The sequence below is a fragment of the Xiphophorus hellerii genome, chromosome 16 (genome assembly GCF_003331165.1).
Source record: "Xiphophorus hellerii strain 12219 chromosome 16, Xiphophorus_hellerii-4.1, whole genome shotgun sequence".
NCBI classification, from domain to species: domain Eukaryota; kingdom Metazoa; phylum Chordata; class Actinopteri; order Cyprinodontiformes; family Poeciliidae; genus Xiphophorus; species Xiphophorus hellerii.
The window spans coordinates 16,987,663-17,002,659 of NC_045687.1; the positions used below are offsets into that span (position 1 = coordinate 16,987,663).

General features: G+C 39.2%; 1 protein-coding gene across 1 annotated transcript in view; it reads right to left on the reverse strand.

Annotated features, from left to right (window-relative positions):
* Positions 1–14,997, reverse strand: part of grapa (GRB2 related adaptor protein a) — a 33,217-nt gene that overhangs the window by 10,576 nt on the left and 7,644 nt on the right. Inside the window, exons 3-4 of the mRNA XM_032586869.1 lie at positions 14,420–14,539; positions 2,743–2,911 (exon numbers count right to left, since the gene is read on the reverse strand). Coding sequence (XP_032442760.1) covers positions 2,743–2,911; positions 14,420–14,539 — 289 coding nt within the window. The remainder of the gene's footprint in view (positions 1–2,742; positions 2,912–14,419; positions 14,540–14,997) is intronic.

The window sequence follows — 14,997 nt, forward strand, 5'->3', positions numbered from 1 at the left end:
TTAAAGATGTATAAAACGACAAAAAGTAAATAAATATGTTCTTGCATAATCCCACACTTTTTTGTGGTTTAAATGAATAATTATTTTTATTATGCAGGTTTGCACGCTTGGATAGCTATTAAAAAAGGCTGATTATGTGATGAAGGCTACATTCTCGTGTTGATTTTTCCATATTCTTTCGAATCATTGTCCTTTTCAAAGACATGAGGGCAATTTAAGGAAAAACATAAAAAGTTTGTATAAGGGGCTTTTCCGCATTGTCATCTGAAACACTCCTCAAGTGCAGCTGCAGTGAAAGTGCCAGTGGAGTTCAGCGAACTCTACACACCTACATTTGTGATGGTGGGAAACAAGACATTTTTTTTGGGATCATGAAAACCAACTAACATGTAGATAGAATCTAATAGTTGCTATGGATAGTTGGTAACCCAAACATGAAACTTCTCGCTGCAGTTTTGAGGATTTTTTTTTTCTTCTTCACAACCTTTCCGTCCTGCTCTCTGGGGGAGGTGGCAAAATAAATATGGGTCCTTGTTCAGCCACGTAGCCGCTTGCTAAAAGAACTGAACCTCTCTGTCACACCATGTTAATTTGTAAAAACGTTAGCAAATGTCCTCAAATTGAAAGTTACACGTTTGTTTTTTAATCAAGTCAATGTAAAGTTGAGATTATGCTACCGTAGTAAAGGTTAAAGTTATTTTAAGTAATATTTAAACATGAATAAAAGTGATTTTATGAAATTACAAATCGAAGCATGCAGCTGGAAAAGCATTTCCCCAACATAATATTTGTATTAGAGGGAGATATGACACAATGAAGAGCATAAACAAATGAGGAAGGAGATGAGGGAAGGAAGGACACAAGGAGACAAGAGAAGACGGACATAAGAAAGAAGGGAAGATCACATGGGATGCATAGAGGAAGATGGGCCATATACAAGATACATAAAAAGGAAGATAGAAGAATAAAAAAGGATGCAAAGAAAAGAAAAATAACACACAAATGAAACATTTTAAGGAAGGAGAGAAGGACACATTAAAGTAAAAAAGGAAGGACACTGAAGGAATGGAGTACTAAAAGAAAAAAGGTAAGAAAGAAGGATGGAAAGAGAGATTATAGGCACAAGGAGACAGAAAGAAAGCAATCAAAGAAGAACAGAAGAGTGGGGGGTGTATAATAAAGTATTTAAGAAAGGAAGGACAAAAAGAAGCAGGGTAGACATTAAGACCAAGTGGATTATATATTTCAGACTGGCCAGAAAGCCTGCATTACACTCTGAAAGTTTATCCAAAAACTAAGCAGCCATCTAAATGGAGTTTTTCCAAACCACATAAATCATCCTGGGTCTGACATGGCTTCCTTAGATAGAAACTTAAAATAATTAACTGATCTCACTGTACTGCTTGACCGCTATGATCAATAGGAATGTATTTGTGATTGAATTGAAAAGATTTTCTTATAAAGTGACCCTATATAAAATATATTCTGAATTGGCGCTGTATAAACGTATAAGTAAACTGATTTGAATTGCATCCCGCGTTCCTATTTTCATCTTCAGAGCTAATCTTTCCCCTGTGGAAAAACACAACTTATACTAAACCATCAGAAATAAGGCCAAAAGGCACGAATTCATCCTAATGCAAACCCATACTTTTCCACAAGGCAGCTAACCCTTTTCATTCAACCCTCATGTAGACAGGCGTACAGCAGCCACTTAATAAATTACCTCCAATAAGCTGGGTCCTGATCTCACATGTCAGCTAAGAGGAATAAATGTAACCTGATGAGTATTTCCACTCTGACATTGCTAGAGTGATACCAACGCGCTCTCAGCACCGCTGTGGATCAAAAAGCATCTGTAGTGACTGCGTAAGCCTGCGGGTGCAGCTCGTCTGCCACTGACAGGAATAGCTGCCATGCAGTGCCAGCTTGTCTTCTAACGCCAGTCTAATCATCACCTTACCCCAGGGGAACACCACCGTATACATATATCTATATATGTCTGTGAAGGAGTGGAAGAAGGTCTGACTGTGGGCGTCCCAGGGGGGAAAATGTGTTGAAGTGTAAATATAGGAAGCTAATTTATTCTTTTGCATGTGAGAAAGCCCGTTTGCTGGTAGCTTAAAAAAAAAATCACTTTTCCTCGCCCGTGTCGCGTTCTGTCATCTCAGCGACGGACTCTGAATGATTTCTGTGATCTTTCATTACAGGTAGCACCTTTGGATCAAACTCTGCCGTTGCAGTCGTCGAGCATGCGGAGCGCTCCTGGATCTGTCAGCTCCATTACTTAAAGCTCGTGCCTCGAAGTTGAAGCGAGATGAAAAATGAACTCTGTAAGTTGTGTGTTTGCTTACACCTTTAGGACATCAGACAGTAATTACTTTACTGCATTGCAAAGTTTCATCTGATTCTTGACGAGTGTGAGCACAAAGAAGAGTGATGAAGATAGCTGATGGGAGCAGATGTTGTTTTTATGGTTTGGTGAGCATAGTGAAAAAAATGAAGTCTGCACACTTATGCAGATGGTTATTTTTTAAAGAAGACAATAAATATATTTAAAATTCTAAACTAAAACAAAAATCATGCCCAATTGGAAAAAAAAAATTAAACTTAATCTAAGCATTTCTTTTCACTTGTTCAATTTGGGTTTGAAATGCTGAAGAAAAGCATAAATTTCCATGGTTGCCATGGTTAAATAAAAGCTGGGCAGAAAGAAAGAAACATTGAGTCATATATGCTCACCCTGGCGAATTGCTCGGGGTCTCTGAGAAACACTGTCCTCTCCTTAGCGATGCTGTTGCTGTGGTAAAACTCCACCAGCTCGTTGAGGGAGGAGAAGGCCTCGTCCCACACGTAGTACTGACTGCAGCGGTCCTGCAGCACCTTGAAGTGCTGAACGTGGTCCCCGTAACTGCGAAAGAGCAGAGTAGAGGCCAAATTAAGTGCTTCTCATTTACAAACTGAATGCAAATAAAATGTCAGCGTCCAAAGCAGTGCCAACATTGAAAACAATACACAGTAAAGTCATCTCGAAATGGCAACAACAAGGTAGAAATAAACAATCACAAATTTGACTAATTTCGGTTATGAACATTCCTAATTCATTACCTCTGCTTTTCTGACTTCCTATAGCCATCAGTTGTGCTGCAGTGCTAATTCTACTTTGTTATTTCATAAGATACATAACCATAAAATGAGTTACTACTCTAAGTCGGAGGGATAATTCGCTAAATCCAAGTCAGCTGAACCTAGAAGAATAGTTCAAGTATCTTGTTCATGAATGGCGGTAGGGTGGCGTTCAAGTATGCACAGACAAATTAGTGGGTGGTGAAGAAAGACCTGCGATGAAAAGCAAATCTTTGACTTTTCCAGTCCATCCATGTTTTAAACCTCAACTACATTCATGGGATGCGGTCACTGACCCGAAGATTCTGGACAGAAGTGGCCAAAATGAGATTCTTCCATAGGGTAGCTGGGCTCAGTCTCAGAATTCTTGGTTTTCCCTCTTTGTGTTTTATAGCCACAACCCAAATATTCAATAAGTGAAAAAGGATGGATAATTACTTTTGAACCTAGTGCACTAATTCCCACTTTTCTGCCTCTTATAGATATTGACAACCCCACCTAATCTAGATTTTGTTTTTAAATACAGGCAAATCTCTAATTTTGCAAGCAGTAGCTAAGAAACAAAATTTTTTCCTTCTCCTTTTTACCAGCTGTGAGCTTGGCTGTTATATAGGCTGGCTATATATATATACTATATAGTTGGGGGGGTATATATATACAGTATATATACTTTATATACAGTATATACTGTATATATACTGTATATAGGCTGCTATTAGGGGGAGCTGCAACCAAGTTGGTCCCCGGGTTCCAACACCAAAAGTCAAGACTGAAACCCATTTGGACGAAAAAGAGTGTCTTCACATCACAAGTTGTTTTTGGCAGATAATTCTTTCAGGTCCAGCTTTGGAAAGACACCAACACTATTGGCCTTTAGTCTGCAGAGATTTCCCTCTGGCTGCACAGCTGTCAGCTGTTGGAGCTGGCATGCATTCAGTGCAGTCTTATCCGTTTATCCCTTAAGAAAAAAAGGGAAAAAAAAGGAACGCAGTGACCTTATTTCACATTTAGTTTAGTTGTTAATTGAATTTAGAATGTAGGCTGCTTTGAAATAAAAGAACCAACAACACAAGAAAGAAAGACAAAAACCTGAAAGTCTGAATCAATGATGAGGAGGTGAATGCAATTAATAATTCAACCTTTGCTTTTAGTGTGTGTGTGTGTGTGTCATTTCATGGTGCTAAAAGAGCACACAATGACATTTACCCGAGCTGCCCAGTGGGTTTGAGGAATTTTGTGCAAAGCAGATCATGCCAACCAAGTGTTTGTAACTCGGTCATAGTTTCAGCACACCCAAAACACACCGACTGTAGAGCTAAACAGAGGTCTGAGGTTTATCTGTGGCAGTTTGCACCAAGCAGCTGCCAACATTTTATGAAATACTTTTGATGAATAAGGGTCTACTGAGAGCCCGGCGTGCTTTCATGCAGCTGAATAATGATAAATCGCACCTAGTGACATGGATAAAAATAGCCGCGGTGTTGAAGTGCGTGCCTTGTTGTGATAATTAAAAGAGTTTGGCCAGGAGAAATTGGCAATCACCTGCTCCCTTGTCCTGCTTTGTGGAGGTTGCTAAGTAACTTGCAAGCTTATCTTTAGAAATCTGGACATCTCTCTGTGATTATGTGCTTATATAACTGCTTCAAATATGCAGTGGGAATCAGCACAACACCCCCATATTTCTAAACACATCACAGAGGAGGGGTGCTTGTGTGTGTGTGTGTGTGTGTGTGTGCTAGGCTTATGTTAATGACTTTTAAAATGTCATCACACATGAGAAAAAAAATAAACAGTGGCAAAATCCTTGTTACCATTTCTTTTATTTTTTTAATCTAATTTCAGTGATAGAATGTTATGGATTTATTCTTTATATGCGATAAACAGGTCAAGTTAAATGTTTTCATGCTCATCAATGCGACCGGCTCTCCTCCTGCATCACTTTTGGTGACCCAGAATATTTTTCTCTAACCAGACTCTGAGCTCTGTGAAAAACCTGCCTCGCGATTGGACGTTTCTCAGCTACTCCTCCACCTCGCTCAACAGGGTGACTTTATGTTAAAAATATTCATTGTTTTCCATCTTTGCAAGAAGCAAGCACCATCTGTCCCTCTTTCCTCATGCTTTAGCCCTGGGTTTCATGCTCTCTTCTATCATCTGACTTATTTCAAACTTCTCTCCCTGGATCTGGGTTTTCCTTGTCTTGATTCGTATAGATCCATCTCTCACTGACTCTAGCACTCATTCAATCCATGTATTTAGATCAGAAGTATCATTTTTAGCACCAACAAGAGTACTCTGCTGCACACTCTCTGTGGGATGTTATGTCGCCATTGGACCAGACTTTATATTTCATCGCCCTGTCTCTGCTTTATGCCATCAAGTTCTTTAAAAAAGCCACAATGTGGATGGAGTTTTAGCTCTGGACAGGAGATAGCAAAAGATTAATGATGCATAATCAGCTCCATCCATCTGACCAGAATCAAATCAAACATTTATTCGCCATTAATACTACACTTCACGCTCCTAATTTGCTATGCAGCGTAGAACTTCTGCATGAATACACACATTTAGTGAAATACTTGCAATGAACTTTAAGGGGAAAATAATGAGCAAGCAACTTTCTTCACACTGTAGATCATCCGGCGCCCTATAAGTTCCACTTATTCTATGCAAGAATGATATCTTTCTTTTTAGACAGTACAATGGTTAGCAGTTGTTTGTAAAGGGCTAAAAAAAATACGTAGAAAAAGGGAAGTAAGAATGTGTTATGTTGCTCAGAATCACATTGACAATTTTGATAATTAACATCCAGAGACGGTGGAGAAGCAGTTCGCTGTAATAATGCAAAACACATCTGTCTCCGCTGGATTACAAGCACTCCCAGCACATTCTCAGCAAGTGCCGTCTCATCTCTCCGATCCACTGTAATTAGGGCTCTCAGCGATGGAGAGATTGTGTTCTCTCTCCAAGTGAAAGGAAATGAAAGAGAGTGTGTGGATGGATGAATGAGAGAGAGAAAATGAAATGGATGTAGAGATGGAGCGGATAGACGCACTGTGGAAGAAGACAAGTTATTTTCGAAACTTTTGCCTTGCACCGGCGCAATCCGGTTGGCGTGAAGGTCAACGGTCCGCCTTGCCGTTGCTTTCCGCCGTCAGCCTGTTCTCACTCCCCCTTTCTTGCTGTCTCTCTTTGGACTCTGCCAGCCTCTCTCTTACTGATCCGCTGTTCCGCTCCTAAGCTGCTGCGCAGATGTGTGGAATATTTCGCTTGACCACACTGACACCTCCAGCTGTCAATGCCACTCTGTGACTGTGTCGAGTGCAACAGAGAGTCTTATGTGCTGGAAAACACAGCTTATATTACGCGTTTGTGCCAACCAAAGCGTGCGTGTGTCCATGTGTATGCTAACTCCCTGCTGTATTTCATCTGTTGGAGACGTAGCATTCTGGCCACGTGCGTGTCAGTCTGTCGTTGTACGCCAGCTATGTGTGTCATGGTGGGAGGGCACAAGTCTCTTGTAGCATTAATAAGGCATCACCTGTTTCAATAGCTGAGTGGGGGAAGAAAGGGAGGATGTGTGTATTAGTTTGTTTTGTCCACTGAGACCTAGAAGTGAGAATAATGAAAGACATTAAGAGAGGGAATAAGAAGTCGGAATTGTGGCTCACTGGCAACCATAGAGAGGATGTACAAAAAAAAAAATCTTACAATCCAATCTTACATTTTATACATTGAGTTGGGGAGGGGGAAAAAAATCCAACACTAAAAGAATTTGACCCTTTTTTTTGCCACACTTCTTCAGGCATTTGCTACAAAAAAAAGAAGTAAAATTGAAAGCAAATGTTTAAAGAAGATTCAGGACTTTCTGCAGACTTGGTCATATTTCAGTTTTAGCAAAATGCAGACTTGCATCGTCCACCAAAGCCATGTATCTTAAACGGTCACCTTTTTGACCTATTTCATCCACAATGCTTGCACCTCCGCTCTGCATCGAACTCAATACTTTTTCCATGTTGTCTCTTTCTGTCTGTTTCTATCACTACCTTTCAGTTGTGTTTTGATCACTGAACTGTGATATTAAATTTTACCATTGATCTGTCCGGGTCACACTGAGGAATTCAAAGAGTAAACTACACCAACAGTAACAATAAAAGAATACAATTGCATTTTATGGCTCATGGTTAGAAATGTTGGCCAAAAGAAACGTATTTTTGTGGGAATACATTTTTAAGCCCAAGAGCAAGCAGCGCACTTTTTTAATTTTGGTATCTTGGGCTCCCCCGTCCATGGACTAACCAACTTTTAAGTTTCTGAGATTGTGTGAAACTAAGATTTCTGTAAGTTAAATGTAAGAAAAGTAATTTGCTTAGCTTAGCAACAAAAGAAATAGCATGTGGAAACAGTTGACCAGATGTTTTGTGAGGGTCAAACAAATAAGTAACATTGTTTTCTGATAAACTTTAACCAAATTGTGCTGAATTACAAACCTGGAATAAAGTTTATGTTTATTTGGGCAATCAGAATGTGTTTCTTTGCAAAGTAAGGCCTTCTTCCTGCCCTTATGCTAAGCTAAGATAGCTTGCCTGTATGCTGTCATCCTTCATACATCCATACACTACCTAGCAATACTAATGTCCACCCGTTTAATGAAGCTGAACAAACAAAGAAATTACTAGTGTGTACATTAGGGTACACACTGAAATCCTGCACATACTTTTTGGTTACAAAATTCAGTCCATATGTTCACAGGCTGTCCTGATCTGCAGTTATTTGTGTTTTTGTTTCTGTTTGTGTTCAACTTTTAAGCATTTCCTTATTCATTTATGTTTCTAATGTCTTACCATATTGATTTCTAAGTTTATTTTTTTTAGAATGGTATTACCATATAGTTTCTGTGTTTAGTTCTTGAAATTGGATGTAGTTCTCTTAAATCTTTTCCTCTTTGTAGTTTCTTTGAGTCTTAGCTCAGCTCCTTGTGTTAATTAGTCTCTCTCCATCAGTTTCACTTTCATTCTACCACAGCTGTTCCTCATCAACTCTTATTACTTCATGGTTCCTTTGTCATTTTCCACCCACTCCTACCTCAGTAATAAGCTCACTGGTTTTCTTCATTTGTTACTGGTCTCTTCTGCCCATCACCTGCATTCCCACTATTCTGGCATTTCTCCTTCTAAGTTCTCCTTATTTTATTAAAACACTCTGTTTAACCACAACTTTCTCTCTAATCTCAAATGTGACTCAGGTTTATTTATTGTTTTTATATTTTTGATTTGATTTCCATTTGGGATCAATATTTAATTTACCGCCTTTGGGATCAATACAGTATTTTTAAGAAACTGAAGATTCTTAGAGCCGACATAATCAAGTACAAATAAATTTAAAAAACTGTTAAATAAGAAATAAGGCAAAGTTTTAGGCACAATAAAACAAATCATATTTCATTAAAATTAGTTTTTTATGAGACTTGATCTTGGAAAACCTGCTTTTTGTTTCTTGATAAATCATTTTTTACTTACGGTTGCGTTAGGCAAACTAACTTCAGTCGTGTGTAACAGGAATACCTAAACATTTCTGCTCTTGATGGGATGACTTTGTGCCCAAGTCATCCCATATGTTCCACCCTTAGACTGTCTAAGGGTGGAAATGCTGCAGAACAAACAAAAAGAGCGTATTTCTCAGTTGCCCTTGAGCAGATTTTATTTATCTATTAATTCATTTTTTTTCATTCTTACTGTTTCTTAGATAACAAAAAGTTTTTGTTTTCTATTTTTGTTTGTAAAAAGGGTTTTTGCCGTGTGTGTTGGTTGTGCTTAGACAGCAGAAGAGAGTGCTTTCCCATAGCATGACATTTATGCAGAACTACCACTGTGGTTGCTACATAGTCTTTGAAAGTAAGCAAGTTTTAACACATCATTTTTGATAGTTGGTTGCTTAGGGTTGCATTTCTTTAGCGGTGTGATGAATTTCTGCCAAAGCCTTGATGCTGTGCATAAGCTGCAGAGCTTTTTGGCCCCCTGTTTATAATCCGATCATTTCTTTCTACTCCTGCAGATTTCATTTCTCTGAGCTAACAAAGCTGATTGCTTTTGTTTCAGTTTTCCTCCACTGAAGCAGTTCTGCTCTGTTAGTGATACCATAAACAAAACCTACCAATACAAATATAATTTCCCCTTCTTCGTAACCATCTGAATTTCACACTCTGATATGTGCAAATGTGTGCTTCGTCTTTGTTGCTGTTTACTCTGCTTTGTATTTGAAATGAATGTTTCCATTCCAAAGTGTGTGTCGACCCAGAAATGGCTAAAGATGGGAATGGATCTCCCAGTAGTGAGTAGAATTGTAAAATAGAACAATAAATATTCATGACCTTGCAGAAATATGCAAGTTTTTGTATACAAATAGCATTTTAATTCTAGTAGTGTTTACTACTTTAAGCAATTAATTGCTTACAGCACCAGACAGAATACAGCCTGGTTTGGCGAAACACAAATCAGATTAAAATACAGCTATTTGCCAGCAACACAAACATCACTTCTGCTACTGCAACAGGGTTCTTCCATTTAGCTCTGGTCTCATTGGATCTATTTCTGTTCATGGTCTAATGGGCATGCACGCATACTCAGGAATGGTGCTTCAGGGGTCCTGACTTGAGATTTAAAAGTGTTTCTAAAATTGGCTATATATAATTGATTTAAGACCAGTTAGGCAAAATACAACTTAGAGGGAAAATCAGCATTTCTCACACACACCAAGAGAAGGTAACATAACTTGCTTACTTTTTCATTTTATGACACTATTTCTCCACATGCCTTCATTTATTCTCTCTTTTTTTTATGAGGGCCGTCAAGTGTGAAATTACCCCTCAAGTCATGATATTCATAGGATACTGAACTCACTGTGTGTTACTCAAAGCTCAGAGAAGCTTACAGTATGCAACTGTAACATAGGCTTAGCTTGGAGGGTCAGCTTTCGTTAACAGTTCCATTCTGGAATAATGTTCCTAATACGAGCCTAATGATGATGGATGACAAGCCCAGTGAACAATCAGATCCAGTTTGGTCTTTGTAGAGCCTTAGCAAATGGAAGACAAGGATACTTTATGATGCTGGCATTCAAAATGGCCATATTTTCTTTTTTTTTATACATTACATTTTTCAAAGTATCAACAAACTTCTACAGTTTGTTGTCTTAACACAAACTGAGTTCTGTTTTCATACATTGCTCCATTATTGTGGCGATACTTGGAGGCGATCGACCTGTGGCCCTGCAGAACTATTAAAGGAGCCCAGGTTGCTTTAATGGTGAGCTTGAGCCCTTAATCAATGTTGGGTTTGGTGTCTCGACATCTCAATAACATAATTAAACCTTTCAATGAGCTTTGTTTATACTTCCAGTAAGCCTACAATTATGTATACTGCTTGTTTACCTTTGTCTACCACATTTTTCCTTCCACTTAACTTTTTTAATAATATGCTTGGTTGCAGCCCTCTGAACAGATTGCTTGTGTGGTGATAACCTTTAGTCGCTTGCTCTCCTTGTGGGAAATGTCATTGACTCTCTGCTGGACAACTGTCGAGACAGTAATCTTCCTTATGGTTATGTAGACAATATCATAATACTTATGCATTTTTAAAAATCTTTAATTATACTAATGTAAAATCATTTCTTCAAATTTAATTGGTATATTACTATTAGGTTAAAAAGCTACAACCATCAAAATTAACAATAATAAGTGTTTTAAATATATTACTGTGTGTAATGAGAAAGTTTTGTTTTTTAATTAAAACACAAATTAATAGACATTTAGTTAATATTTTAAGTTTTTGTGCATTCTGAAATAAGGCTGCATCATTATTGGGAATGATGTGTTTTTAGGTTTTAACAGTAATAATCTCACAGAGAGCCAGTGACAGGCTTCCCTTCTTAGATAAACATAGTTCATGTGTTGACTTGCAGCAGTGCACAGATTTTTAGAACCACAATGTGTCGGAGACCCTTTTGGCTTATGGAAACAGGAATCCACTTTTAAAGGAGATAAAATTACTTTTGTTTCACATGACCTTCAGCTAGTACAGGAAAAAAGCAACAGGAAACAAGTTTGGATGCACCTGTGTCCCAGAGTTCATGAGTTGACCAAGGCATTGTTCAAACCGAAGGGGTAACAGTTAAAGAAAACAGGAAAAAAAACAATCTTGTGTGTGTGGAACATTTCCTGCTTGAAGTGTAATTGCTTCATCTTGATCCACTCAGTCTTCTCATAGAGACTGTACAAGGTCGATATGCTCAGTCAGCTACATTTACTTGGAAGGACAGATATTGGAAGCAAATGCCAAGAGCACGAGGAAATGTAACGAAGTATGCACAGAGAAGAGCAAAGACCTCATTTCCAGCATTGTGCAAGTGCAAAAAAAAACACACCAAAGCTATCCTTTGGGTACATCTGCTGCTGAGTCAAAATAAAATTGGGAAACTGTCCAAGGGAGGCAAAAAGAGATCTCTGTACCTATGAAAGTTGGGGTTGGCATACCTTCACTAAAGAGCCAACAGGGACAGTTTCACTGGCGTGATCTGCAGAAAGTCCCTCTACATGAATTCTGCCTTTTAAAAGTTCCTGAAGTTTAGACTGTTAAAAAAAGGCCCCATGTGCTGTCCCTACACAACAAATCTCAACTCTCCCCACTCTAACCACAGCTGTAAAAAGGACACGCAAAGGCCATGTCCTTGTTGTTTACTTTCTGTCAGCACTGGTTTTTCCAGTAAAGACAATTGTCCATTGTTAGTGATGTGATTTAAATATCCATTCAGAATGTTTTTATTTCAGTTTTGGGAAGTTTTCAAATGAAGAACCTTGTGTGTATCATTGATTATGAACTTAATACGAAACACCATTCAGTATAGTGCCATTCGTCAATCTATTGTTGTCCACTTGTTAAAGACAATTCCCAAGCAGTCACAAGTCCAGGAGGGAAACATCGATATTCTTCTCTGTACAGTCACTCCCCAGCTCTCTGTGGGGGATCTCAAGGTATTCTCAAGACAGATGGGATATGTTTAGTCCTCTTAGCTACTTGTGTGTCTGCCCCAGGGTGTTCTGCCAGTGTGATGTTCGCAGAAAACCCCCAAAGGGAAGACATCCAGGTGTTATTCTGATCAGATACCTGGACCAGCCTGAACTGATCCCTTTCAACACGGACAAACAGAGACTTCAGATCTACAAAGGGTACTCCTTATTTGTACAATTGAGCCTAGTCAAAGGAGCCTCCTACAGAGGAAACTACTTTGAGGATGAAGATAGGACACCTAAAAACAAATGGCCCCTCATACTTTAGCAAAAACCCAAAACAAAAGGCCCAAGGCACATCCCTCTACAGGTCAGCTAAACACATTTGGACCAGACTATTGAAATCCAGTTACCCTCTCAGTAGCTCTGGTCCATAAAGATCTGGTCTGCCATTCCAGAGACAGGACAAACATCTACATCAATCCTCTTGAGTTTGAGGTTTGTCAATTCTTTAGAGCTGCCTTTCCAACCATCTACATTAAAGTTTCCCCAAGAATCTGAAATTTGATCCTTTGATAGTTGGAAAGGATGATCACTTTTTTAACTTTAAAAGTTGTAGCTCAGTTGAATCTGTCATGAATTGAGTTGATTGAGGTGGTGAGGATGGATGTGGTACACCCAGGTTGATGTGCAATAATGATGGTTTTATTGACAAACATGAAGAGAACAGAAATCCGGGCAGCACAGGTGAACAATGAGGCTAGGAACTCAGACACTCTGGTAGTGCTGGGAGGATACACAACTAATGACAAAGACTATGACAGAAATGACAAGGACCCAACAGGGTGCAGGCAACACAGGTGGGGTTAAATACACACAAGGGAATAATCAGGGAAACAAGAGGCAGCTGGAGACAACCAAGGGGAAGACGAGACTACACAGGAACTACTTTAGCAGAAAAACAAACAAAAATCCATATCCTCACAGAATCATCGGCAAGTCTAGAACTTTGGCATAGATAAAGTGCGGATCACCATGAAATGAGCTATATGTATTATAACAACGCTTCAATGTTTTTTGTCATTTGCAGTGTGTTGTAAAACATATCTTTAGCAACAGATTTCAACAAGAAAACAAGCCTAATCCGCTCTGCTCTAGAACGGACATCAAAGTTGATCCAAGCCGAGACTGGGATCTCTACGGTTACTGCCACCAAGACGCCTCCTCTGGCAGCAGCACTGTCAGTTCACAGAAACCACACAGACAACACCTGACCCATTTTCCAAGCTGCTGCACCAGCCATCAACTGGAGCCTGTCAGACATTTTTGATCAACAGCTCAAAAAAAGTTGGCATCGAAACCATTCCTGTCCCCTTATGACAGATTCATTGTTTTTTAACAAGGAGCCACACTCTTCTTCCATGTCCTACGACAAATATTGACAGAAAGAGACATGCTGCAAAAGCTCCTTATCCAATTTTTTTCTTTTTCTTATATCCCAGTGATCAGCCAACCAGAAAGGCTCTCCACATCCAATATTGCATATTGTCCCTCTGGTCCAGCAATAAGGCTCAGCTGCATCCCTCACCATCACCCACCACCACCTCCCCTCTCTGACAACGCCAAACGTACAGCTGCACCGGCAGCTCCAGATGTTGTGCCAGACAAGATTAAGTCACATCAGCCCAGAAGGGTGGCAAATCTTCCATTTTACCCTCTGCTTTCTCTTCACACCTCATCGTCTAACCCCCACCCCTTTCTCTCCATATTTCCCTGAACCAACCAAAGGAAAGAAAACGAGGGGAAATCAGGCTAGCAGAATGTGCTCAGATTGACCTACTTAATTCATTACATTTCTTTCAATTAAATCATGATCTCTCAGCTGCCTATGAATCAATCAAGTTTATTTATATAGCACATTTCAGCAGCAAGCCAGTTCAAAGTGCTTTAGATGACAAAAACACAAAATTACAAAGACACAAAGAAAACACCATACAGTCAACAATCGAACAAATGTTAAATTTTGATGAGTGCCATCACCAAAATCAAATGCATCAAAATATGTTGGCCAATGTTTCATTTATGGTTCAAAAGCAGCTCTAAACAGGTGGGGGTTTTTAGTAGTGTGGTGCTAAGCCGTTCAGTAATATAAAAACTAATAAAAGTATTTTAAAAGTCTATTCTTTGAGCAACAGGGAGCCAGCGAAAGTTCATTGTCTAATGAACAATATAAGGAAAAACTGGGTATTCCATGGTTTTCATAGAATTTGAAAGCATTTATCTCCCTACCTGACAGACATTGAAAACTCTCCAGGAGCGCTTTCACTCTCCCTGACGAGGAAGGCTCCACACTCTCTGTGTCTCAGCCGACTCTCTGCCACGCCGCGAGATATTCGCCCTGCGAACCATCTGGAGGATAGAGAGAAACACATGGAGAGACAAAGAAAGATATCACTAATGTAAATGTTAGAACGCACCGACAAAATATTCTTTCCAATGGAACATGTTTTACACTCCAAAACTTCAGTGAGCGTCAATAGGATTTTACATGACAGACCAAACTATTGCATATATTTTGAAGAGGAAAGAAAATTATTGGTTTGAATTTGATTGTGTTTATAAAAGCCCGAAACATTCATTGACTACTCGTAATCAGCCCCATCTACTCTTCTGCTTCCTCATAAAATTATCTTGAAGGACACTATTCAACTCACCACCAAAAATGGATGATGGGTGTGGAAAAACTGCAAACAACCAAGAAGTATGAACGTCCTTCTAAACTACCCTAGCTCTATGTAGGCCTGTGATGAGAATGTTTGTCATACATAAAGCCAAGATGCTCACAATATCTCTGGAGGAGCTGCAGA